Source organism: Meles meles, chromosome 19 (assembly GCF_922984935.1).
Source record: "Meles meles chromosome 19, mMelMel3.1 paternal haplotype, whole genome shotgun sequence".
Lineage (NCBI taxonomy): Eukaryota > Metazoa > Chordata > Mammalia > Carnivora > Mustelidae > Meles > Meles meles.
In genome coordinates, this window is record NC_060084.1 from 26,479,630 (window position 1) to 26,506,069 (window position 26,440).

Here is a 26,440-nt window from a genome sequence, read left to right on the forward strand (position 1 = left end):
CCTGGCAGGGCACTACCATGGAAAGGTGGGGGAAACTGAGGCCCAAGAGGGTGATGTTGCTTACAGCTAGGGGAGGGTGTTTGGGGGGCAGACCAGTGGGTAGGTGGAAGCTTTGGGCTGGGCGGCTGGCCTGCGAGTGGTCGCCCAAGGGGGAGGGGGCCACAGACCCCACACGAACATCTGCACGGCCCACCCCTTGTGGCCAGGAGAGGCCTGGCTCACGGGGGCCTTGGTTCTGCCTCCAGGGGACCCCTGAGAACCCAGGCATCAACCAGCGGGCCCTGCAGCTGCTCTTCTCTGAGGTGCAGGAGAAGGCTTCCGACTGGGAGTACACCATCACGGTCAGCGCGGCCGAGATCTACAATGAGGTCCTCAGGTGGGAGGCCCTGCGCGGGGCATGGGCCTGCAGGGTGGCTCTGTGGTCCTCGGGGCCATGTGGGGCCATGCGGGATGAAGATCGGAGTCGGAGTCCCATGTCCTGCTTCAGCCCAGGGGTGCAGTGGTCCCAGCAGGGCAGGCAGCAGGGCTCAGTCTGAGTCTACCTGGGGCACCCAGACCAGACCTAGATGCTCCTTTCCCTCCAAGTCCACCTGTTCTCTCTGTAGGCTACACCAGGTGGTAAGAAATGAGAGTAGGGGCTTGGGGGTCCCTGCCCACAAGAGCTCAGTTCACTGTCAGGGCGGGAGTAGCACCACCACGAGACTTTTGGGGAACATTCAATCTCTGCCCCTCAGTGGACTGCGTGCAGGGAAGGAGCTAGAGGAGAGCCGGGCTTGGCCCGATAGTTAAGGAAGGCTTCCTGATGGCTCGATGTGGTGGGAGAACATTCCAGGTGTGGGGGTGGATAGCGGGGTGCAGTGCAAGCTGAGGCAGATGTGGAAGGAGGGAGTGACCGTAGCCTGTCCCTGCAGGGACCTGCTGGGGCAGGAGCCTCAGGAGAAACTGGAGATCCGGCTGTGCCCAGACGGCAGCGGGCAGCTGTACGTACCGGGGCTGACGGAGTTCCAGGTGCAGAGTGTGGACGACATCAACAAGGTACAAGTTTGGGGAGGCCTGCGGGGCGGGGAAGTGCTGGGGAGCCCCCTGCCCACAGGCCGAGCCAAGCTGGAGCAGGACACGTGGGTTTTGATGCAGTCTCTGCCCGGCCCCCAGGGCTGGGGACACCCCCTCCCAGGGTCCTCAGGGATGAGGTGATTCCAGAGCCTGCCCTGCTCCCTGCCAGGTGTTTGAGTTTGGCCACACGAACCGCACGACGGAGTTCACCAACCTGAACGAGCACAGCTCCCGCTCGCACGCCCTGCTCATCGTGACGGTGCGCGGGGTGGACTGCAGCACTGGCCTCCGCACCACCGGTGAGTGAGGGCCAAGGGCGGATGCGTCACAGGACCCCTGTGACGCGCGGGGCAGCCTTAACCTGCCCAGGGCCCTCTCTGCAGGGAAGCTGAACCTGGTGGACCTGGCCGGCTCGGAGCGCGTGGGCAAGTCCGGGGCGGAGGGCAGCCGGCTGCGGGAGGCGCAGCACATCAACAAGTCGCTGTCAGCCCTGGGGGATGTCATTGCCGCCCTGCGCTCTCGCCAGGGCCACGTGCCCTTCCGCAACTCCAAGCTCACCTACCTGCTGCAGGACTCACTCAGTGGGGACAGCAAGACGCTCATGGTGGTGCAGGTGAGGCTCCTGGGTGGGCCAGGAGGGCGGGCCATCAGGGTGTGGGGCTTGGCCGGCACCACTGGGGACTCCTTTCCCCTGCGGCCCAGGTGCCCCAGGCAGGGCAGGACAGGGACCTTTGTCCTCAGTAGCTCTGAAGTCCGTGCACACACTGCCCCTTCCAGTTCTGAGGGGGAGGCCCACTGGCCTGGGTGGGGAACGAGCTCTCGTGTCCTCTAGGTGTCCCCCGTGGAGAAGAACACCAGCGAGACACTGTACTCCCTCAAGTTTGCTGAGAGGGTGCGCTCTGTGGAGCTGGGCCCCGGGTCCCGCAGGGCAGAGCTTGGGTCCTGGTCCAGCCAGGAGCATCTGGAGGTATGGTGACCGCCACAGACACCTCTTGGGCGGGCAAGTCCAGGTCAGGGGCAGGAAGGAGGGTCTGGGATCCGGGATGGCCAAGAGGAAGATGCCAGAAGTGGGGGGTTGTGGAGCCAGCACCTGAACCCAGGAGCCTCTATTTTAAAGATTTTATTTGAGAGAGAGCAAAAGCAAGAGCGAGCTTGGGAAATGGGGGGAAAAGGGAGAATGAGAAGCAACTCCTCACTGAGCAGGGAGCCTGACTCTGGGCTTGGTCCCAGGACCCTGAAACTGTGACCTGAGCTGAAGGCAGACATTTAACCAACTGAGCCACCCACGTGCCAGGAGGATCTTTAGTCTAACTCTTCTGGGCCACAGAACTAGCTGTGGCCATCATCCGCTGGCTGCGGGGTGGGTGGGAGCAACTCACCCCCTTCCTTACAAACATGGTCTCAGGTCATTCTGGGGCTCTCCTCATCGTGCCCATTCTGCAGAGGAGCATACAGTTTCAGGAGGCTAGACGGGGAATTGTGGGGGGGGACCACGGTGGAGGTGTGGAGCCAGGGCAGCATGGCCCCCGCCCACCGGCTCACCCTTGCCACCCAGTGGGAACCGGCTTGCCAGACCCCACAGCCCTCAGCACGAGCGCACTCCGCCCCCGGTTCTGGGACCACCAGCCGCCCGGGCTCGATCCGGAGGAAGCTGCAGCCCTTGGGTAAGCCTTTGGGGAGTGGGCAAGTGTGTGTGGTGGGGTGGGGAGAGGTGAGCCTCCCTCCAGGTAGCACTGGACTGCCCTTGCCTGAATGGACTTTTTGTTTTCAAGTATAAAACTCATGCAGAACCTGTTTTACAACCTTTTCTGGGCCTGGGAAGGAGTTAGGGCAGGAAGCATTAGGCCCATTTTACAGATGGGACATGAAAGGCCCCTTGGAGGGGTGGGCATGTAAGGAGAAACCCAGCCCTTGGGGCTCCAAGCAGGGCTGCTGGCTCAAAGCCCAGAACAGAGTTCTGAGGCTCTGCTCAAGCCTACTTCTTTCAGGGCAGGCCAGGCACCCCTGCCCTGGGCCTGGCTCCTGGGGGGGTGGGGGTGGCAGGGCCCACCCAGGTCTCAGGTAAGGAGTGAGCCCACCCCAGGCCTGGAATCCAGAGCCCCAGCCCCCTGCATGGCCCCACTCACAGAGTGACCTGGCAAGGCTTGGGTCTAAGGAGGCAGGAGCCTCAGGGTCCTGGGGAGTCCCGGCCCCAGGCAAGCCCACCAGTGAGACACCTGTTGCTTTGATTTTAGCCTGACGGCTGGGGCTGCAGAGTCTCCAGGTGAGTGTGGGGCCAGTGGCCCGGGGCCTGCCCACCCGCCTGCCTGGCCACCTTGGGGTGCAGGGCTGTGCCGGGGAGAGGGCTGCTCAGGGCTGGGCCTGTCCTGCTGCTGGCTGCTGTCTGTGTGCTTCTGCCTGGCTCCTTTGTGTCTGCATATGCCCAGGCTAACAACCCTCTCCCCCCATTCTGCAGGGAAGTCCAGGCCGGTGCCTGTGTGATGGATGTGTTCCCCCTGCCAGCCCGGGGACTGGGGCCTGCAGCCTGGTCGGCCTGCTTCTGATGTAGCACCGGGAGCCCGGGGTGGAGGCCGGAGTGGAGGTAGCCCTTCTGTCTCGCATCCACTCACAGATGAGAAAACATGTTCAGAAGGAAATGGTGTCTCTTAGCACGTGGCTGTGGGTGCAAAAGGCATGGACTGGAAGGGCAGGGATGGCCCATTTCGCCCTGGCAGGCCCGGGCCCTCGGGGAGCTCTTGTCAGGAGGGCAGGAGTAGGTGGGAGGGTGGGCCTCTCGCTTGGCCTGGTCGGGCTGTCCTGCACCTGCCAGGTCCTGCTGTAAGGGGTGGGTGTTGGAGCCCCTGGAAAGCAAAGGACCCATGGGATCTGGGCAGTTGGTGGGCACCCAGGGGCAGCCCTGGCCCCACTCCTCTCTGAGGTGGGCCGCTGTGCTGGATTGTATATAGTGTTCCTAGCTGTACATAGGAGTGTGGCCCTCCCTGCTGAGGGCTGGGCTGTATTTATGGCTGGCGGGAGGCCAGGGGGCAAGGGATCCTGCTGCTCCCCTCATCTGCCTGATATCAGGCTTTCTCCTTGCTCACTGGCCTCTTGACATTTTCTTCCCTCTGAAATTCTATTTAAGAACTTTTGGAAGCTTAGCCATTTTTACTTATTAAAATAAAAACCTTTTTGCACAAGTTTAGTCTGCCAGAGTTGGTCTCATGAGCCCCTGGTCAGACCACAGGGATGAGCCCTTGCCTTTGGCTCCCCCTCTGCCGGCTGATCCCCCACATCCCTGGCCACCCTTATCAGACTGACCCACCCCGCAACACTCTCTCCTAGAAGCCGGGAAACTCTGGCCTGAGAGCCACAGCCAGCAGGGCTGGGCTGGCCCAGCTTTCCTGCCTGCCCTAGGCCCTGGCCTTGCCCCTTAGGTGAACTGGCTGTAGGTGAGTACCACTCTCCCTCTGGTGCTACAAGACCCCCAACTGCAACCTCAGTGCCCCCTCCACCCCCACCCGGACCGCCATGTGGATTGTGCTGGCTTGCACCTGGTCTTGGCCTTGGCAGGGAATGTGCACAGGGGCTCAGTGGGGCCCTCTCTCCAACTGCGGCAAATCTAGCAGCTGCTGCCACAGGAACGGAAGGGATCAGCACTGGGCAATCCTGTGGGGAGGGAAAGATGGTCAGAGCCCTCGCTGGAGGAGAGGGCCACAGCCCTTACAGCCCAGTCCCTCGAGGCCTCCTGGTGATGGATTGTGGGTCCTGGCACCCCCAGGACAGCTGGGAGTGTGGCTGAGACAGAGGGGACGGGCGGGGACGGGCGGGGACGGGCGGGGACGGGCGGGGACGGGCGGGGACGGGCGGGGACGGGCGGGGACGGGCGGGGACGGGCGGGGACGGGCGGGGACGGGCGGGGACGGGCGGGGACGGGCGGGGACGGGCTGGGAGGGCCCACCCCTCACCCCTCACCCCTCACCCCTCACCCCTCACCCCTCACCCACCCCTCACCCCTCACCCACCCCTCACCCCTCACCCACCCCTCACCCCTCACCCACCCCTCACCCCTCACCCACCCCTCACCCCTCACCCCTCACCCACCCCTCACCCCTCACCCCTCACCCACCCCTCACCCCTCACCCTTAGCTGTGAAAGGAGTTGCCGCCTCCCCCACTCCCCTGCTCCCCCACCCTCCCCCCTACACTGAACTTGCCCCTTCCAGCAGGCCTGGCACTCTGCTGCCCCCTGCTGGCCACACTGCCTCAGGCCTGGAGGGGAGTCCTCCGTCTCCGAAGGGCCCAGGTGGGCAGTCGGGCTAGGCAGAGCCGCAGGGCCGGAGAATGCACCTCCAAGCAAAGAAACCAGGGAATAGTTACAAATTTAATAAAATTCGCCTTATAAATTACAGCAGCAGCCCCAGGGTGCTCTTTGCTGCCCCAGGAAGCAGGAGTTGGCCAAGCAGGGCAGCCACTGCCAGGGAGAAGTTGTCTGAGAGCTCAGGGCTGTGCAGGTGGCCAGTGGGCTGAGCCACCACCTCCAGGATGGCCACGGGCTGCAGAGGGGGCCGGGCAGAGGCTCATGGGCCCGGGAGTGCACAGGGAACAGGAACGGGGGCTGAGGCCAGGCCCAAAAGCTCCTCAGTCCAAACTGGCCATAAGTAAGTGCAGCTCCCGGAAGGCACTGCCGTGGCGGCCACTCAAACCCGACTTGCTCTTGACGAGGCCACTGATGCTCTTCAGCTGCCTGTAGCACAGCCGGCACTTGTGGAGCCTGTGGGCAGAGAGGTTGAGCGCCAAGCGCTAGGGCTTTGCCTGCCACACCACTCCCCCCCTCCTCTGGGAGGCAGGCCGAGGGCCTGGATGCAGGACGCACCTGGCCACAGAAGAGCCCCAGCTCTGGACCCTGCCCCCCATCCCATGTTCCAAGTTACTGGCATAGGCATGACTTCTGCTCAGGGCTGGGGCCATCAACAAGCAGGCTGGGCCCCAGGCCTCTGTACCCCGACATGGCACGCTGCTTGACCCCTCACCTCTCCTCCCGGCTGATGTCCACACCCACAGAGGGGGGTGCCGCCAGGATGTCCGTGATCAGGGGCAGAAACCGCTGCAGGATCAGTTTCAGGGACGTGCAGCCGGTCTGCACGTAGCTTCAAAGGTGAGGGATGGAGCCACAGAAGGAAAGAAAGAGAGAAGGTACAAAAACAGAGGAGTAGGCAGAGGACCAGGGGCAACACGGGCTCATTTTCACCGTGGCCTCTCCAACTTGGTGGGGACTGCGGTGCCACACACTCATGGGGGCGCGGACCCTGGGGGTCCTTCCCATTGTCCCTGAGGAGCCTTCCGCCCCTCCCCATTGTGAGGCTGGTATGGTTTCCCCACATGTACCTCTCATACTTGCTCTGCAGAAGCTTCTCGATCTGCGGCAAGACCGTGGTGCACAGGTCCAGCTTCCACAGGGAGCTGGGGAGAGGGCCAGGGATGGACCGTTAGCAGCCAGCTCCAGCTCCTGGGCCAGCCTTGCCCCACGACGACTACTCACGCTTTCTGGTTGACAATGTTCAGGAGGTCCACTACCACTGACAGGTCATTGATGGCCACAGCCGAGTCCACCGAAGTCTGAGCAAACAGACAGAGTGCCTGTCAGAGGGGACGGGGAGGGCGCGGGCCCTCCCCGGGCGCAGCCTGAGGAGGGGCTTTGTTGGGGGCTGCTAACAAGCCTGCAGCTCAGCTGATGAGTGTGAGACCAGGCGCGTCAAGAGACAATAACTGGCAGCTCATGACGACGACGATGACAGAAACACGCGAAAGCTGCCATGTAGGGACAGGGGCCACCCAGCCCCACGGCCTGCCCTGGCCAGCTTTCTCCTAGGGTCAGTCCAAACCCTGGGGGAGAAGGGCTTGCCTTGATATCACCCGTGGTCCACACGGCCCGCACGGTGTCCAGGTTCTTGTGGCGGCTGGTGAGCACCACGCACATAGTGTCATGGCCTTTGCGGATCTGCGACATGGCGTCCTCGTCGACCAGCTCGGCCTGCTGGGGGATCTTCACGGCCTGTGCGGGACAGGTGCTGGTGGCCAAGTTCCACCCTTGCCCCGGAGGCCTCCACCCTGCCCTCAGGCTGGACCCCCACTCACAGGCAGGAAGTCAGAGGCCTTCAGCCCGATGGGCTCGTTCCGGGTGGCAGGGATGATGGCGGGCTCAGCCTTGGGCACAGGCGTGGGACTGACAGCTGGGGGCCGGGGCGGGACCTCGAGCTGGTGGGGTCTGGAGCTCAGTGGGGAGCCAGCCTGAGGCCGCCCCCTCTGCGCACCCTGGCATGGAGGGCCCCAACCTGGGTTCAGGACTGTGGCCCCGCTCCCAGCCCCGCACCATGCCCTCTCCACCCAGACGTACATTTGGCACCGGGAACTGCGAGTCCATGGCCGGGCTGGGCTTGGCCACCTCCTTGGCTGAGACCATGTCTGGAGGCAAAAAGGAAAGCTCTCTGCGTTAGGCCAGGCCAAAAGGGACTAGCAGGAAGAAGGCAGGGCTTGTGGTGGGCTTCTGGGGAGCACCCACATCACTGGGAGGGATGGAGCAGAGTCAGTGGGGTCACTGAGGAAGGAGATAGCAGCAGTTGTGTATGTGGGGGGTGGGGGACTCCTGGGGAGGCGGGAGCATGGAGGCTGGACTGGCCTCTCATTTTCCACCCAATCACCAGGAAGAAAGGTGTCAAGCAGTGTGTGGATAGGACCCGGGGAGCTCCAGGGAGGGGCCACCCTGTCACGTCACTGGGAACCGAGTGTGTGCTGGCTGCGGGGGGTGGGGGAGGCAGTGCTGCAGTGAGTGGATGGTGAGAGGGATGCACAGGAAACCCCACCTGGAGGGAGAATGATAAGATGGCCCCTTGAAGAGAAAGCCTGGTGGAAGGGAGGGACAGTCTACAGGACAAGGGTGCCCCCCACCCTGGCTTTTTCAGTCATAAAGCAGATCATGTTTTTTCCCAGTAGCAAAACCAAACCCCAGCCAGGGCCTGGCCTCCTGCTCCCAGACCCCAGGGCCTGCCATCCTCCCACCCCTTCCCACCAGCAGCCCTTCCCTGCTCCCCTGTCTCCTGCAGGCCCTCTGTGGCCCACCCTCACCCTGCCCACCCCTGCCTCCGCCGCACTGTCCCTTCCACAGACAAAGCTGTGTGGCTGTCTGCCATCTCCCTGCTCACTAGGGTGAGAGCTCCTGAGGGAGGCACCTGCCCCCCTTGCTCAGGCTCCATCACCAGAGCCTAGTGTGGGTCCCGGCACACAGTAGGTGCTTTTGGGTGAGCACAGGGAAAAGATCTAGTGGGGGAGAGGCTGGAGGTAGTGCCATGGCAGGGAGGCCTGGGGAGCTGGTGACCCTGGGATGCCAGGCTCTGCCCCCTTACTCACCATCCTCCGGGGGTGCCGGAAAGGGCTCACTTCTTCGGGGTGGTGTCCGGCCTGCAGAGGCAAAGGGGGCTGGGGACTCAGTTGGCCAAGGCTGACATGGCACACCAGGGGTGGGTGCGTGGGTATGGGTGCAAGGTGGTCCCAGGTGCATACACAGCTGCAGACCCATGACCCTGTTCCTGCTCCCAGAAACCCTCAGTCCTGTCCCCTCCCATCTACTTGTCCGCATGGAACCTTCTCTCATTCAGGGTGTGCTATAGCACTGAGCAGCTGCCAGGCCTCGAGGACCTGGGAACAGAGCCTGGGGGCCAAGAGGTGAGCCGGAACTCCAGCCAAGGAAGCAGAGCGCCATTGACACTGTCCCCGCTAAGCACCGTCTGCCTCCATGCACAGATGGGAATGCCGGGGGGGCTGGGGTCGGGGGGCAAGCCTCACTGATGCTGTTCTTGGGCTGGAAGATCTCATTGTACTCCTCGGCGTTCTGGATTTCGGCCCGAGACTCACGCTCGTCCCGGTCATCCTCGCTGCTGGGGCTGCGGCGCTCGCTCTCCGAATTCTGCTTCACCCTGTGGGGCGGGGACAGGCCCACAGGACGCCCGTGCGGTGAGCTGGGCTGGGCCTCCCACAGCCTTCCCAGTGCCCGCCCACCTCCTGAGCCCTCTGGGGCCCTGAGCACCCCACCTCTGAGGCTTGCTGCAGGCTGTGCCCGGCCGCTCATAGATGCGCCGAAGAGGGGCACTGGGGTGGGCTGGCTGTTGCGCCAGGGGCCGGCTGTCCTGCACGGGGTCCTGGGCCACCGTGCCTGTCCTGGTGACCCGTGTCAAGTCCACCACATAAGAGGAGACGTTGCTCTGGGAGAAGGCCACACCTATCTGCAGGAAGCGGCAGAGCTGGGGCACACACAGGCAGGACCCCAGCAGGGCTTGGGGGGGATGTGGGGGCTGGAGGGGGACAGACAGGCAGCGGCGCTCTCACCAGCTGGTCGTTGCAGACAGCCAGGTCGGCCACCTTGCCCCAGCTGACCACGACCACGTCAAAGCAACGCTCAGGCTCCCAGCCATAGACGCGCAGTGAGTCCTGGCAGCCGCTGTACAGGCAGCAGCCGTCAGGGTTGAACAGGACACTCCTGGGGGAGGCGAGAGTGGACCATGGGTCCCGAGCATGGAGATCCCCAATCCAGGGAGGCTGCGGGGAGCCCCGAACAGGGAAAGCAGGAGCAGGGAGGGAAAGGCCCACCCAAACCCCATACCCACTGCCCGGGAGGAAGGCCCACCACCCAGCTGCCAGCGCACCTGACGGGCCCTGGCTCTCCTTCGATGCAGCTCACCACCTGGAACTTCTCCAGATCCCAGAACCGGATGGTCCTGCAAAGGCAGTCAGACTGTGCTGGGAAGCCGGCATCCCTGTGCTGGCCTCCATGCAGGCCCATGGCCCAGGAGTCCTATTTCTCTGCAAACGCCTGTCCCCTGGGTGGTAGCCACTAAGAACACTACCCAGGGCCAGGGGCTGACCCCCCTTGGCAGGAGGGGAGCATGGGCTTTGGACCTGGACATGCCATGACAGCCCAGGACACTGGGGCCGGGGACCAGAGCTCGGGAAGAGATGGGACAAGGGCCCCAGCCTGGCTTGGCCGGAAGTCAGGTCAGTCTACATAGCATCAGTGGGCAGAGAACACCTCAGGACAGAGGGAGACTGGGACAGACATTTACACACAGAGGACAGACATGTGAGAAATGGCAGTCATGGGCGACAGGCCTTGTTCTTCCTCACCTGTCCGAGCTGCCAGAAGCCAGCAGGTACTCATTGGGGTGAAACTCCACCACGTTGACAGGCCCTGTGTGGCCAGGGAACTCGGACATCATCTTGCCAGCAGTCAGATCCCAGAGCTAGAGCAGGGCAGGCTGGAGGTCAGGACCAGGCCCGGGATCTCGGCTGCCTGCTGTCCCCTGGCTGCGGCTCCCCTTCCCCCACCCCCACCCCGATCTACAAGCTGCCTTCCCCTGTGAGATGTGCAAGCCTGATCAGGAGGGAGGTGTAGACCCGGCAGGAGAGCATTCAGCAGACCCCCGTCCTCAGGCCCAGGCCCAGGGCAGACCAGGTGCTACCTTCACTGTGTGGTCATCCGCGGCCGATGCCAGCCACTTCCCGTCGGGGCTGAACCGGAGGCACCGCACGGCCTGGGTGTGTCCCTGAGAGGGCAGAGCACTGAGCTCACCCAACGAGCCAGGGTCCAAGGGGCTGCCCTTCTTTCCACCCAGTTCCTCCCTGCCCTTGACCAGTAGGCGAGGTGGAGCCTGATGGCTGTGTGCCAGAGATGTCCTGGAGGGACACCTCCCCACGCAGTCAGGATTCCCAGTGCTGCGGAATGCTCCAGGAAATCCGACTCCCCGGCCAGTGTGGAAAACCACGTATTTTATGCCTCTTTTTGGGGAGTCAGGTATTTTCTCTCAATGTCAAGGGCATAAATACCTCCAAAATTATGTATTCAACTCAGTGCTTCCAAAACACATAGGAATAGGAATCCTTTTCACCTCATGACACCTATTACCTCCCTACGGAACCAGAGTACGGAGTGCAGTTTGGTAAACACAGTGCTGGGAGGATTCGTGGAAAGAGGGGAATCCAGGTGGACCTCCCACAGCGCTCCTGCTCTGCTCGAGATTTTGGCTTCTCCTTTGGACTCTTGGTTCTCATGTTCTCCCCCAGGTTGGATGGTGATTCCTTCCAGCCCCTGCCAGGGTCTGGGCACTACCCCAGCCTCCATGTCTGCATGGGGCTCACGGACTGTCTGACAAAGGGTGCCTTCCTTACCTTGTACCGGAAAACACAGCCTTTCCTCCGGATGTCCCAGAGCTGCGGGCAGAAGGGCGGCAGAGTCAGGACAGGTCGCGACCAAGGTGGGCTCGGGTGGCAGCGGCCTTGCCCAGGTCAGTGGGTAGGAGCCCGGGTCAGAGGGTGGCATGTAGCCATGAGCAGAGAGGGGCTCCAGGCACTCCAGTCATCACACCCCAAAATGACAGCAATCTGGAAACTGCTTGTGAAAGCTGGGCATTCTGAGCAGGAATGTCTGGCGAACGTTTCCAAGTCCCCCTCCCTCGGAAGCTGTGGGCTTCCACCACAGAGGGAAGAGGCCCTCCCACAGCACCAAAAGGCCCGCTCCTCACGTGGGACGCATGTGTCCCAGCGGGGGACACAGGGCACAGACAGGGTCTCACCTTGATGTTCGTGTCCTGGGAGCCCGAGGCTACGAACTCGCCATATGGGTGGAAGTCCAGGCTGCAGATGTTGGCTTTGTGGCCCATAAGTGTGCGAAGAACTGCCGAGGAAGAGAGCAGAGACAGGGGCGTGAGGGGCAAGCCAGGCACCCGGCAGAGGACGACTGTGGTGGTCGCAGGTGCGTGCTTCCGTGATAACTGCACAGAGAACCAGAACAGCAGCGATTTTCAAAACAGGGAGACACATCAACTGGAGTCCTGTCGCCGCAGCACCCGACCTTCCTATTTTTGTCCCGAGAGATGACAGCCATTTCTGTCCTGACCCGAGCCCCCATAGCCTGCACCCTAGGTCTCATCCAGTGTGCTCTTGTAAGGCCACGGCAGCAGCCAGATTCCCACAGCAGTCTCCACAGTCTGGAGACAGCAGAGCTGGAAAACCACTGCACTCAGTTCATGGACAGACAGACAGCCTGTCCCCTGGTTGGTAGCATTTCGCCACAGCGGAGACAGAAGAGGCAGGCAGGTGAGTCCATGCTGGTGGAGAAGCTGCTTGGTTGAAAAGAGAAATCCACGAAGGCTTTTTGGAGGAGGCAGTATTCAAACAGGACGTCAGTGAGTGGAGGGTGAGGGAGGATATTTAGGCAGAGGGAAATGGTGGGCAAAGGCCCCAAGAAAGGCAACGTGGAGGGCATCCCTGGAGTGGCTGTGGTGCTCACACCAGCCCCCTGTACAAGGGAGCTTGAGGGTAGCTGTGAGGACAAGAGGAGGTGCTGTGCGAACCTGTGCGAACCGAGAGAACACACAGAGGACATGACTGGGGCCAGTTACCTCCTGCTGCCCCGGGAAACCTTAGCTTCCATTGCAGCTCCGTGGCTGAGCCCGGCCTGGCCCGCGAGCAAACCTTGTGTCTCTGAGTATTCCCCGGTGCCACATTTGCCTCTTCGGCCTCAAGTGTCTGGCTTTTTGAAAGATTCATAATTCTGCTGTCTGAAGGAAACGGATCACCCCGCAAGTGGAGGGGTCAAGGGCTGTGGGAATCCGGCCATCCTTAGGTTTGAGCCAAGGTGGAACAGCCGTGTCATAAGGCGACATGCTCCCACTGGAGGAGGGTCCAAGCAGACTCCAAATGCAGTGCTTTAGGGTCAAGAGAGGCGCGCTCCAGGCACGGAGAGATTCAAACTCTACTGCACGAGATTGTCTCCATCCCTCAAGGTCCAGGTTCAGGGCTCTGGAGCCAGCCAGAAATGGGAGCGGTTCTGCGCTGCTCCTCGCTTACCAGGTGACCCTGGGCAATCCCTTCCCCTCCCTGAGGCTCATAATGGGTCACAATCAGAGTTAGAATGGGACATAAAGGGCTTAGCATGGGCGTGCACACAGTAAGTGCTCAATGAATACCAGCTAGAGTTATTCTCGCTGTCCATCCTTTCTGAAGGAGAGCTCTGTCCCCCAAAGCAGACCTTCTCTTCTCCTCTGGCCTCAGAGCACCTGTCTTGGTCCTTGGTCTTCTGGCACCAGCGAGAACCACTACTCAGGACCACTACTCAGTGCCACAGTCATTTGGCACCTCCCTCGTCCCCAGGATAGCTACTGAGCATACCTGGGGTGCTGAGGACTACCTGAGTGACTTCGGCACTCCCCCCAACCCCAGCAAACAGCACCAGGAGATGGGTGAGGGTCTGAGGCTCCGAGGGGGAAGCTGCCTGCCTCAGGCTGGTCAGCAGGGCACAGAGCCAGAAATTAAAGCAGGCATCGGAGTCCTGAGAAGCAGGTTTTACCACGTGACCCTTTGCCCGAGTCAAGGGAGCTCATCTGTCTAGGGCTCCTAAGAGGCAGGCACACCCAAGGGCAGGAAAAAAGTGAGCTGCTCTGGGGGTTCCCTGCCTCAACAACATTTGCATCCTTCTGCCCGCAGCCCCCCACATCCACCCATCCTACCTGGGGTCACCCCGCAGCAGGCCCAACCTGCTGCCGAGCAGGGACTGAGCCACCTTTATTTATTTATTTACATCCCTCACATGGTGTCGGCCGTGTCTGTTGAGTCGCTAATTCAACCTCAGCCGCTCCTCCCCACACTCTGAGGCGGTTCTACACCGCTGGGGGCTCAGGCGCTGCTCTGCTGGCTAAGCCCGGGGCCCAGAGGGGGCGGACGCATGCTGGCTCCTGCTCCAGTCCGTGCCCACCTCCCAGCCCACTGGCTCAGCGTCCCACAGCGAGGCTTCCCAAATCCTGCCCTGCCCCAAGAGGATGTGGTGGGTTCCACCCCTGTGTAGGCCAGATTCACGAAACACACGCTACCTTCCTGTGGGATGGCCAGGCTGGCCCACCCCGCCCTCTGGCTGCGCCGTGGAAAGCAGGCAGGACCGCATTCTTCCGGCGTGACTTCTGCCCTTGCTCTTCTGTCCCAGGAAGGCCCTTGGAAGGCCTCCTACCGCAGAACTGTTGCAGGACCAGGAGCCGCAGGCTGGAGGGGCGTCCTGGATCTGTCTGCCCTGTGTGGGAGCTCTAGGCCCTCCCAGCTGGTCACTGTTCGACCTCTGCCCAAAAGCTCCGGCAATGGGCGGCTTTTCAACGCAACCACATGATGACCAGCCGGCCCCGTTAGGAGCCTCTCTGCACCTGGGCGCCAAGCTGCCCCTCGTTTTCACTCAGGCTGTGGTGGGTGGGAGTGGAGGTCAGCCTGTGGTCTGAGCTCTTCCTGCCATGGCTGCTGAGGGCAAGTTTCCATTCCATCACTGAACCCCTCGAACAGCAGTGTGAAGAGCACTGGGATGGGAGTCTTGACGCCAGAATTTCAGTCCCAGCTTCCACCACCCTGGCCACGGGGTCTTTATCAGGTTCAGGGGTCCTCCTTGGGCCCCAGTTTGCCCATGTGTCAAATAAGGGGGCCCTGCCAACCCGGCTCTGCATCAGAACCATCTGGAAGCTTAGTGCAAGCCAGATTTGGGGCTTCCGCCACTATTGAATCAGGTTCCCTGGGCGTGGGGTCTGGGCCAAGTGTTGGAAACGAGCTCCTTGGAGAGTAATCAACCCTGAGACTCCAGGGCCCAGGAATTCCACAGGTGTTCGGTTTTCATTCTTTGCCCGCCTCAAGGAACTCCTCACGCTTCCCTTCTGTGCAAAGTAGTCACAGCTGAGGGACAGGGGTGCCCTTGGCTTCTGTCTTTTGTCTCTTGCTCCTCGGTGAACGGTGAATGGCTGGTGCTATCTGCTGGGACTGAGATCCAGGCAGAGATGTCCCAGGAAGCAAACTGCCTTGTGCCTGAGCCTCTCTGGCCCCTCAGCCTGGGCCTGGCCGGCTGGGGCTTGCTCCCCCTCATTCCCTTCAAGTCCAGCAACACTCCAGCTCCGCGTGGGGCCAGGCAGCAGGAGTGCATGCTGAGATGCTAAGCATATGGCCGGGGTTGGCGATCTCATGGGCTCTGTCGTGCACATGCACCCATCCCCGGGCAGGCAAGCCTCACCCAGCAGGCCTGGGGTGACATCTCTCTTGAGGACCATCTTTGCAACAAGAGCACTGTCCTGGAGCAGAGGCCCCGGCCACCAGGCATGCGCGCTGGCGGCGGCCATCACGGTAGAGCACATACCCCAGGAGAGGCCCAGAGAGAACCCGAGTCTCAACCAGGCAAGGGGGCTGTCTTCTAGAAAAAGCAGCCCCCACAAAACCCACACCACCGCTCCCTCTCCCATCCTTCAGGCAGCAGCGGGCCTCTGGCCTGGCACGCTGGGAGGTCCAGGCTGGACGCTGGCAAAAAGCAGCGAGCAAGCAGGTTTTACTTGGACCTCTCAGGGCTGCCCTGCATAGTGTTCTGAAAAAAAATCTTGAATTAGCTGTCAACATTTAGAAATGGGGATGGGGGGATTTTCACTTAAATGTCCAAATCCCCAGCTTCTCTTGAAAAATCCGTGCAGCTGGCAACACTGGGCCCACTGTCATGTGGCCGCACCCACGGACACTGAGAGTCCCCCCGCGTTTGGCAAGGAGAGACTCCCCACGTGGTCCGGAACCAAAGGCACGAGCTGACACACTGAAAGAACCCAGCTAGGATCTAGCATGGGACCAAGGGTCATCACACAAAGCCCCAGGACGCTGGGACAAACAGCCTATGAGCTTGCAGAGAGACAGGAGACGCAGGTCGCACGCGAGGGACCCAAGAGGAGACAGCATGGACCTCCCAATGGCCACCATGAACAGGAACCTAACAGCCGCACCTTCAAACTTCTGAGGGAAAACAATCTCCAATCTAGACTTCTACAGATTCTAAAATAAATAAAAAAGGATGAGAGTAAAACAAAGTCATTTTAAGCCACAGATGGTCTCAAAAACTGTGCCTGTCATGCACCCCTTCTCAGTAAGCTATGAAAGAATGTGCTCCATCAGAGAGAGGCAGAAAACCGAGAAAGATGGTAACGCGGACTCTGGCGCAGCAGCGAGATAGGAGAGCTCCCCGAAGACAAGGTGGCCCCAAAATGGCGGCCGGGCTGCAGGCCCGGGTGCTCCCCCTGACACTGGGACCCGGGGGACAGAGGATCTGAGAAGAGACACCTCAATTATGGGATGGCTTCAGGGGTACCTCAAGGAGGAGGCTACTCTTCAGGCAGAGAATCTAGGGACGAATTAGTAACAGATGTAGGACACATACAGATGGAAAAAGAACAGCTATTAACTCCAGAAGAAACACAATCCGCTGTCACAGCTCTGCGGGCCTGGTACGAGAAATGCGGATTATTTCCACGGTGAGATCAGGAGAACAACGCTGGGAGTGACAAGGGAGGGCCAGCAGCTCTAAGAGAACTAACTTCTTTTTTGTTTCCGATTTTATTTTTTAAGTAATCTCTACAACCAACATGGGGCTCAAACTCACAACCGAGATCAAGAGTCCCAGGCTCCCTGACTGAGCCAGCCAGGTGCCCCTAGGAGAGCTAAACTTCCTGTCTTGCCCAGGAGGAAGGCAGCAAGAGACAGGAGTTGCCATAATACCATGTTACTTTGGAAAGGGGAGGTAGCAAGACACCAGGTCAAAGGACAGAAGGTCGAGGCGTCTGGAGAGTGGGAAGGAGTAGGGTGAAGCTTCTCATTTCCATCGTACTTATTTGTAGAATGCCTGGCATTTGACTTTTTTTTTTTTTAAAGATGTTATTTATTTATTTGACAGAGGAGAGATCACAAGTAGGCAGAGAGGCAGACAGAGAGAGAGGAGGAAGCTGGCTCCCTGCGGAGCAGAGAGCCCGATGCGGGGCTCGATCCCAGGACCCTGAGATCATGACCTGAGCCGAAGGCAGCGGCTTAATCCACTGAGCCGCCCAGGCGCCCCAGCATTTGACTTTTTAAACTATGTATAACTTCTCTAAAGATGAAAAGCAAATATAAACAAAGCTCAAGGAGACAGAGGATCAGGCTACCCTAGGCCCCAACCCTGCAGGCAGGCTAAGAGGCAACCACCGCCAAGTCAGGCCACCCCAGTTCTCCCCACAGGCACCCCTCCGGGTCTCCCCACGGGCCCCCAGGTTTACTCGTCCTGTGTGGCCCCTGGTGGCACCTGACATTTTTCCAGCTTCTGAATCTACACACCCACCCGCCCACACACCCACAGTGGTCCGTCTGGACGTTTCCCGCTACCTCCTGAGTGTCAGCGCTCACAGACAGCAACAGCATGTCACTGCTGCTAAGCTCAAGGGGGTGGAGTGGTCAGGGTCTCCCAGAGGGAAGCACCCAATGTTGTCAGGACAGGCTTCCTGGAGGAAGCAGCTCAACAGCAGAACCTGAGATAACATGGCCACCGGTGTGCATGTGGGAAGGTGAGTACAGATGCCTACTTTTGGCAGCTTCTAGGTCCCAAACGCGGATGGAGCCTGACTGGGAGCCGGCCACGATGAGCTCCTCCGGGGTGTTGAGGCGGACGCTCTCCACTGGGGACGTGTGACCCGTCAGGCTCTGTGGAGAGAGGGTAGCAGCTTCAGTGCCCTGCATGGAGAAAGCCCGAGCTGCTGGCCCACATTCTGGCTCCCTGCGAAGGGCAGCAGCAAGAAGGGGTCAAGCAGGGAGGCTGTGTTCCATGGAACCGCATCTAGGCTTTCCTACATGCGGGGTGGCCAGCTGCTTCTCCTGGCTTCGGCTTCCAGGGCTAAAACTGGGCCAGAACCCTGTCATGCTCCAACCCCATCCCACGGCCCACTGTGCCCCTGATGTGGGCATCATTTGCCAAAATGGCCCTGGGCCCCTTGGAATGGGGGAGCAGCTGACCCTCCAGCCCTGAGTCCAAACCACTGCCCACCTAGGCTCTGCTTCTGTCTCCACTCTGCCTGGACAAGCCCCTCAGTGGGGGAAACCCTGACAGAACCGAGGCCTGGCTTGTCAATGGCACACATCTCCCCACTCTGGAATGCCTGGATCCCCAGAGGCTGCCCCTGGTGGAGGACCCTGCCATGTTCCTAGGCAAGGAATTGTGGAACCCAGAGAGAGCCTTTGGTGACTTTACTGGAAAAAACTGTCACCCAACTCAGGGCAGGCCAGAGCCGGAGCAGGGCTGAGCCAGGCCCGGGTCCAGCCTGAGAGAAGTGGGAGATGCTGGCATTTCCAGCTTTCTGGAAAGAAGGCCCAAATCTGAAGTCCATGGCATCTGTCACTCCCTGCCCAGCACTGGTCACCCCAAAGCACAGGGGTAACTCCACTGTTTGCTAAAACAACGTTCAGGGGGTGGGGGTGGGGGGGAATGGGGAAATTGCTCCCCAGAAGAATTGCCCAAAGGCCAGACGGTCCCAAGTAGCTTGTGTGACTCCTGGCCATCTCCAGCAAGAGTATAAATGGGTATAAACTCCATGGTGGGGGGCAACTGGGCAAAATGTGTCCACATTTAGAAATGCACCACCTCTCCACACCAGCAACTCTGCCCCTGGGAGCCTACCCCCGCACACACTCAACCACATGGCAAACAAAACAGACCCAAGGTCACTGGCCACAGTGAATCTTTTTCACAAAACACCAGAAGCCATATAAATGCCCACCAGCAGAAACTGTCGGCTAAGCGGTGGTCACCCTCGAGACAGAATACTGTCTGGCTATAGAGATGAACGAGGCAACCATCTGAATACGATAAAGACTAATCTCCGTGACACTTTCAGGTGGAAAAAGGTGGAGAACGGTATATATAAGATACAGTCTGTGTAAGCAAAACAAAACAAAAGTGCAGGGGGAAGGGAAGAGACGTACATATTTGCTCGCGGACACAGAAAATAATTCTGGAAGGACACAGGGTGATCAGGGACCGTGGTTGTCCCAGGAGGGCTGTGGGGGTCAGGGGAGGAAAGAAGACTTCTCACTTCGGACCCCGCGTCCCTTGGACACTGAGCTGTAACAGCTCGCGCGTGCTCAGAACACACAGGCACCGGCAGAAGGGACCCCGAACGGGGGGCCCGGGACGTCTAAATCTGAGGGCGAGCAAGAAGTCACCCCCAGGTCTGTGGCTCCTCAGTGGGGCGGGCACAGGGTGAGCCCTGCGGGCTGACTCCCGACGAAGAAGCGGGACAAGAGTGTGGGGTCACTTCAGGCCCGTTTTGGCCAGTGTTTGTTGGCTCGTTTTCCATCTGTATGTGTTACTTTGGCATTTTGGGGGGTGGGACTCATTGGAACCCTGAAAATGAAGTGAAACAAAACAAAGCGATTTCAGTCCGGTTCTTCACCAGAGCCCTGGCTCAGCCGGGCTCTCAGCCCTTGCCTGCATCTCACAGAAATACTGAGGCGATTAAGTTTCTACTAAAAAAATAAATAATAACTTTAGGTGGCCAAGATCAAAAGAATGTTAATAACCTGTGCTTGCAAGGTCACGGAGGGGGACAGGGCAGGTCCCGGTGCCAGCTGGAGAGAATGTAAATTGATTTCTGGAGGGCAATTTGGCAATCTGTTTTGAAAGCTTTTTAAAAAGTGCACACCCTCAGATCATGTGGCCTTCGCAGATCTGCTCAAAGGCTGAGGGAGAGGAGGACAGTCGCCTCCTTGGCTGAGCAGAGCCAAAGCGCTGCAGAGGACTTTTGTGCTGGGAATAGGGCGAGGCTAAGCTAATTTCTGCTCCTGCCGAGGATGGTACACCCCGAAGCCATCACAAACCCTGCTGTGGAAGGGTATTTGCTGACCGGAAAATGCTCGCAAACAATAAAGACTGTTTCCTTCAAAACCCAAGCTACAGGAGTAAATAAGACAGTGTTCCAAAAATACGCCATTCTACAGACATGCGGTGCACACGGGTACGTGTTTGCATGTGTGTACGTACGTGTACATGCGTGTGCACACATATGGACCTACGCCGGCACCTAGAAGGACCTGTAGCGGTCTCTGGATGATGGAAATGGAATTCATTTTTGTATTTTTTCCTCCTTTAGGTTTTCCTGTTTGGGAAGACAGGTCTTGGCAAGGAATTGGTTGTACAACCGGGGCAAGAGCTGTAAAGAAGCAGCTCGCTAAGCAGCTTCAGCCAGGCACCCTCACATCCTCCTTGTGGAACCAGACAGGGGATGGTTCAAAGTAACGTCCAAGTGCAGCTGACAGGTGGGCGGGGAGGCGGGTCGGCAAGCGTCCATCTCAGGCTCATGGGCTTATTTTAGCTTTACTCACACAGGCGCCTGCGCCAGAACTCTGTCCACCACCAAGTGACTTCCCCATTCCTCAGGGCTGGCCATGGTCCCAGACATCTTGGGGGCACTGATGCAGTGCTGTGTCCCCCTAGCCTCCCGCTGGGGTGCCCTGGGCCCGACAGAGCCTGCAGAGCTGCCTGCCCCTGACTCCACCCCACCCCCTCCCCGGGCCTTGGCCCTGTCCCCCATCGGCCAGCGAGTCTCACCATGATGCAGTTGGGTTTGTTGATGGACCACAGGTTGACACGGCAGTCATCCCCACCAGTAGCCAGCAGCCGCCCGGAGGCCTTGCCCAGCACCAGCGAGGACACATTACTGGCGTGGGCGACAATCTCCTCTACACAAGGAAAGACAGGAGGAGAACGCAGTCAGGGGCTAGTCATGGCCACGGGGAGCAGAGCTGGGCCCTGCCCAGTGAGGCCCTTGGTCCTGGCACCTGAAGCCCAGGTGGAAGGGTCTGCCCGCCTCGGCTCCCCTCTGGTGCCAGACACCCTGGCATGATGCAGAGGCCTGGCGGCAAGGGCAGGCTTGCACCCAGGGCAGGAACAGCTACTTCCCCGCTTCGGGTATTCCCTGTCCCACCCCCAGGCCGCAAGGTGTGCTCTTCTCTCTGCACGCTGCCTGGTCACATTCTCATGCTCACTCTGCTCAACTTAAACATTGACCCGCCTTCTGTATTTAGCTCTGTCTATATAAAGACAATTAAGCAATAAAATCCGTAAAGTTACAAGATTGATACGTTCATTATACTTCTTCTAGAAATAATTATTAAAATGAAAAATACTGACCCACGTAACCCCCTAAGCATCTCTCTGCTGCGGCTTGCTATACACGTAAACCCACTTTGGGGAACACACTTTGGGAACCGTTCGGGTCAACTCTAGACAAGCTGTCTCCAAGTGAGCCCACCTAGGGCTTCAGCCTGCAGCTTCAGAACAGTGGACCAGGTTCTGGTCTGAGCGCGGCTACTGCAGGCTGTGTGGCCTTAGACCAGTCACTCACCCTCTCTGAGGCTAGGTTCCTCGTCAGGTAAATGGGGATAATAGCAGTGCCTGCTTCACCAAGTTGCTGAGCAGCCACCGAGAACACACTGTAAGCTGTGCTTGGCGGTTGTTAGTAAGGCTAAGGCACAGATGGTGTGGGGGACCCCGGCAGGCACAGGAGGGTGGGCTGCATGGGAGGCAGGAGGCAGCTGACTGAGAGGCCTGGGTGGGAGGGGTGGAAGTGAGGACTGACCAGACAGAGTGGGCGGGATGACCATGGTGGGCAGCCTGAGGGCCCCTGGCCCGGGCCGCTGGGGAAGTAGCAGGGGCAGCAGACATGGGCCACGGAGGGTCTCAGGGCCCGGCCTGGCCAGAGCCAGGGACGGGCAGCGCCCCACCCTAGCAGAGGCGAGAGTCTCTGGCAGGCCCCAATATCAGCGGGGGGCCCAGGGACCCCATCACTGGACCCAAGGGAGCTGAGCCCCTTCCCAGTCCTCATCACAACTATGGAGCCTTCTGTCCTCTGGACATTTAGGGACAGATGCCTGAGGTGCTCTGGGGCTTGGGCCATAGCCTCTTATCTGTTCAACAGCTTCTGCTGGGCCCCACTGACTGGCCAACTCAGAAAGAGGACAAACCACCTTCTCCCTCAGCACTCTGTTCCCAAGCCTTGGGCCCTCTCCCCTTATCTGAAAACACTCCCCGTGTGCACTGTCCCCCACTTGTGAGCCACCTATAATGTCTGGGTGTCTATCCTGGCTCTCACACCTCCCAGGGAAAGTTCCAGCCGGGCCCCACCTCCCCAGGCCTCCTTGGGCACACTGCTACTTTTCTGTGGGCCTCAGGACTACTGCCCCTGGAGAAGCCCTTAATTCATAATACACACGTGTCCTGGGTGTCTGCTCTAGGCCCAGCACTGGGGAGCCAGTGGGGAAGGAAAGTGAGAAGGTTCCTATGCTCATGCTACAGCCTGATGGGATGGGTCCAAGCACAGGGCTTCCAGCTGAAGACCTACAGACATGGGGATGAGAAGCATTTGGAGATTGGGCCCTTCTAGAAGGCGCAGATCACTCCCCTTTAAGCAGCCTGCCTAGGGTCTCCAGCCTGACTGAAGCCCCTGGAAGGGCCGGGGACCTCGAAGAGAGGTAGGTATGTGACGGGCACCAGGCCTAGAAGCTTCTGATCCTTGCTGGACTCTATAGGCACAGGGAGCCAGGGGTCACTTGGCGTTGGGCTCTTCAGAGAGCTTATAATCATGGAGATGGCTATGCACATGAACTTGTCATCAGAGCCCAACATGCCTGATCCTATTACCTCTTGTCTGAACCCTTCGATGGCTTGACTTTGCCTTTAAGATAAAGCCAAGGCCTCAGAAGGGCTGGGGTCCTGTGGACATATATCCCTGAAGACCCCAACAGCTTCATTTGGCACATTTTCTCCACTGTGGTGTGGCAGCCCACGGGCGCCTTCGAGCCCTTCCAATGTGCTAAGCTTCCTGCCCCAGGGCCTTTGTATGTCTCTTTAGGCAGCCTACAGCACTCCTCTACCCCTCTAGTTAACTGATGAAAGCGCATGCTCCAGTTTGGAATCAGACAAGGAGAAATGGTGCGGTGTGGTTACCTGATTTCTGCCTCTTGCTCTCCCCAGGCTCTAGGCCCCATTGCACGGAGACCTCGTCCACTTTGCAACCCCCACCCCCAGCCAACTAACCCCCACCCCCAGCCAACTATCTCCCCAGTGCCTGGTTCTATGCTCAGGAAAGACCGGCTACTGAAGGAATACATAACCCCAATAAACACAAAGCCACTCTCTGCAAAGTACACCCTCCTTGGGAGCCCATGACAGGGTTCTCTCAGAGCCCTAGTGCTAAGAAACAATTTGAAACTACCCAAAGCTCTCATTTTACTGTGAGCATACCGAGGTCCAGCACTGGGCTTTGCCCAGGTTCTAACACTTAAAGAGTGGGGGAGCCTTGCACAGCTTCTGAAAAAAGCTCGGGGACAGCTCGTAGCAGAAGGTGACCAGTGTGGCCACAGGTTATCACAGGTGGAGTAAGGCAGTTCCCAAATATGATCTGGGGGACCTTAGGATCTTCAAGATCTTCAAGGATCTTCAAGATCCTTTCTGGGGGTCCAAGAGAACAAAACTATTTTCATAATAATACCAAGATGGCATCTGACTATTTACACTCTTGTTTGCTCGCGAGCATACGGGGGGGAGGGCGGTGGTTTTGGGAAGATACAAGACATATGATGGCCCCATCACAAGTGGCACGTTTGACTGTATACTCTTATGTCTTAAGATGCCTGAGTATTGATTTCTAACATGTAAACAGTGATGATTCCCATGAACAAAAACTCCTTGGGGTCCTCAACAATTTTTCAAAGTATAAAGAGGTCCTACGATCAGAAAATTTAGAGTGGCTGGTGGAGAATAATGTGAGGGTGGGCGGTGCTGGAGCTCAGTGACATTCCGGAGCACTGCCAGCATCTCTGGGCCTACTCTCTCACTACCGCCCCCCCACCGGCTCCAAGATGCCCAAGATCTCGCAGAGGAAGCCTGGCCCATGAGAGGTCTGCAAATGCCAGGAACACCTCTCAGCATCTCTCTCCCAGTCCCACCCGTCAGCCTAAATGCACCAAGTGCTTCTCTTATGTTCACCACCCTGCCTGGGTCTCACAGCAGCTCTATGATGCAGGTGTGATTAGCTCACTGTACAGACAGGAAATGAAGCCTCAGAAAGGTTAAGTCACCTGCCCAGTGTCACCCCACTAAGAAGTGCCAAAGTCATGATTTGCATCCTGGTCTGTCTCCAAGGCTAGGAGTCTCGCTCTGTGCCAAGAACAGGAGATAAATCCGGGGGTTCAGGCCACCTGGAAACAAGCAGCTAATGGAATAAATAGGATGAGGAAAAAAAAAGAAAAAAGAAAGTCACTCACGTAACTTCCAGGCCGTCTTGGTGACCACAGGGGTGGCCATCCTTCAGTTGGCTGGCACCTGAGGCTCCACCCACTAGATGGACTGTACTTTGCTTGCGGGGTGGGGGTGGATCCCCCCCAGATCCACCAATCAAGTTGGCAGGGAGTTCCCACACATCCAGGCAGAGGGAATGCCTCGTCTCTCAGTCCCAGACTGCCTCGTGGTTTTAGATCATTCACAGCAGCCACAGCAACAGCCTGTGTGTGCCCGTCAGGATCGCAGCTTATGGAAGGTCAGGCTCGAGCCATATCAGTTCAACACTGGCCTGGAACACAAACAGAAGGCGATGGCTTATCAGAAAACATCTGGTGAGAGTTCGGGGCACACTGGGCTTGCAGAACCACAGCGCAGCTCCCCAGATCACCAAGGCTACTGCATAGAGAGACACCCACCAGAGCCACCAGAGACAGGAGCTGAACTGTAAATCGTGTCTGAGAATCTGCAGGGGCACCTCAGGCAGGGTGACTTGGAACACAGGGAAAGAAAGGCCCTCCCAGAGGCCAGGATGATGGGATGGCAGGAGGTTCTGTTCCAAGAGGCTGGCTGCCCAGAGAGCAGCAGCAGCCGCATTGGGGCGGGGAAGACCACATGTCTGCAGTTCACATAGATTTCTGGGAGTCACTGTTTCCTCTGACGCTATGGGAAGGGGGTGGAGCCAGAGGCAAAGCTTTGGGGCCCAGGAGAAGCATTCCAGAGGCAGGCATTTAAATCATCTCTGGGGAGAATGTCAAAGAGGGCCCTGAGGGTCCAATCCCTCCCTTGGCAGCAAGTGAACTACTCCTGGTCCCCTCAGTTCCCAAGGACAGTACTGGGAACTAGGTCTCCAGTCTGGGCATGAGTCGGTATGCCTCCCCAACTCGGAAAGGCCACCTCATCAAGCTTCTACCCCCTTTCTCCAAGCCTCTTTCCTATGAACGCTCTCCTCTCCGCCCCCTCTCCTGGATTCCCCAGTTCTGCCTCTCTAGTCCCTCGTTCATTCCCCTTCTCCTTGCCGCTTGTGTCCCCCAATCCTGAACATCCTGTCTCCTGAGCTCCTTAACCTGACCCCTGCCTCGCCAGACCCCCTCTATTTCCCTCCCCTTCTGCTATCAGTATCCCCCATTCATTCACTCTCCTGCTTCCAGTGTCCGTATTCATCACTCAGCCTCCAGCAGACCCCCGGCTCCGCTTCCGGCCTCCCCGGTTTTCTCCTCCGGCCCCCACTCCCGTTCCGCCCGTCTCGCCCGCCCCGAGGCTGGAGCTGGTCCCTCGGCCTCGCCTGATCCTCCCACTCCTCTCAGCTCCTGGGGCATGGGTTCCACTTCCCCCCGCCCGGAGCCCTCTCGCCACAGCCCAGCTCGGCCCCGCCTGGCTTGGCCCAATACTAGGCCCACAGTCCCCCTCGCCTCCTCGCCCCCTCGCCCACTCCACCTGCAGCTGAGGCTCCGGAGGCCAAGGCTCCGCTCCAGGCGCGACCCCCACTTGCCTCCATCCCCCGCCCTGATTGGCCGCTGCTTGACAACCGACCCTCACAACAAAACCTCCGGCTCAGAGCTCCGCCCTCCTCACCTACCGCACCAATCAACTGCCGCGAGAGCTCCACCGCCCGCCAGGTTTGACCAATCGAAGCAGGCGCTTCTGCCGCTCTCCCTAAGTACCCGCCCCCTTTTCCTGAATTGGACTAATCACGAGGAAAGAGAATTCAAGAGTCTCCCCTTAGCTTCTAATGAACCAATAAGAGCTGCCATTTCCTTGGTCCCGCCTCCGCCTCAAGCTTTCCCTTTTCTCTCCTTTTCCTTCTTCTCCCTCTTAGTCCGCCAGACGACCCCATGCCGCCTGCGCCAATCGCTTTAGCAATGGTCCCAATTTAACCAATAAGCGCTCTCCTTATTGGAAAACCAATTCCCAGATAACCAATGGGAAGGGAAGGTCAGGAGGAGCGTGAAGCCGCGGACCTTCCATCTTGGAGTGGGACAAGGGGAGACGGGGTGTTTCCTTTCTGCCACAGTTCTTACTTCTTCTCTTTAGCCGGGAACGGTTCTTCAGTGGTCTGAGGACTTTGCCCCTCTTCTTTGGCTCGGACCGGAGACCTGCAGGGAGACGGAGCCTGATCGCGGGTCCGAGCCGGGAGCGAAGCCCCGGAGGCTGCCCCATGGCTGCGGCGTCCGTGACTGGATGAGTGGGCGGCTGCCTTAAAGGGACCACCAACTAGAAATCCGAGAAA

At 59.2% G+C, this 26,440-nt stretch overlaps 2 protein-coding genes across 11 annotated transcripts in view; one reads left to right on the forward strand and one right to left on the reverse strand.

The window, feature by feature from the left end:
- Nucleotides 1-4,229, forward strand: part of KIFC3 (kinesin family member C3) — a 53,625-nt gene extending 49,396 nt beyond the window's left edge. For 7 of the 8 annotated variants that reach the window (XM_045987383.1, XM_045987385.1, XM_045987387.1 and 4 more), the window contains 7 exons: nucleotides 246-376; nucleotides 912-1,035; nucleotides 1,223-1,352; nucleotides 1,437-1,666; nucleotides 1,886-2,020; nucleotides 2,609-2,717; nucleotides 3,509-4,229. In XM_045987383.1, coding sequence (XP_045843339.1) covers nucleotides 246-376; nucleotides 912-1,035; nucleotides 1,223-1,352; nucleotides 1,437-1,666; nucleotides 1,886-2,020; nucleotides 2,609-2,717; nucleotides 3,509-3,534 — 885 coding nt within the window. In that variant the 3' untranslated portion in view covers nucleotides 3,535-4,229. Of the gene's footprint in view, nucleotides 1-245; nucleotides 377-911; nucleotides 1,036-1,222; nucleotides 1,353-1,436; nucleotides 1,667-1,885; nucleotides 2,021-2,608; nucleotides 2,718-3,287; nucleotides 3,317-3,508 lie in introns of all 8 variants that reach the window. The other variant, XM_045987380.1, reaches the window with a different exon arrangement.
- Nucleotides 4,230-5,399: 1,170 nt separating this feature from the next.
- On the reverse strand, nucleotides 5,400-25,774 carry KATNB1 (katanin regulatory subunit B1). 3 transcript variants are annotated; one of them, XM_045987389.1, is made up of 20 exons: nucleotides 25,648-25,774; nucleotides 24,198-24,502; nucleotides 20,482-20,612; nucleotides 17,465-17,582; nucleotides 11,651-11,751; nucleotides 11,247-11,288; nucleotides 10,541-10,624; nucleotides 10,206-10,321; nucleotides 9,728-9,799; nucleotides 9,411-9,561; nucleotides 9,117-9,307; nucleotides 8,871-9,001; nucleotides 8,436-8,486; nucleotides 7,426-7,493; nucleotides 7,167-7,343; nucleotides 6,934-7,083; nucleotides 6,571-6,647; nucleotides 6,417-6,491; nucleotides 6,062-6,178; nucleotides 5,400-5,802 (listed from the first exon to the last, which is right to left on the reverse strand). In XM_045987389.1, exons 2-20 carry the CDS (start codon nucleotides 24,235-24,237, stop codon nucleotides 5,670-5,672), a joined length of 2,025 nt encoding a protein of 674 aa, XP_045843345.1. In that variant the 5' UTR covers nucleotides 24,238-24,502; nucleotides 25,648-25,774; the 3' UTR covers nucleotides 5,400-5,669. The 3 variants fall into 3 exon arrangements, with proteins under 3 accessions (XP_045843345.1, XP_045843344.1, XP_045843346.1); XM_045987388.1 differs by lacking the exon at nucleotides 25,648-25,774 and adding an exon at nucleotides 24,630-25,216; XM_045987390.1 differs by lacking the exon at nucleotides 25,648-25,774 and adding an exon at nucleotides 24,630-25,212 and having other exon boundaries at nucleotides 7,167-7,286.
- Nucleotides 25,775-26,440: the final 666 nt, after the last annotated feature.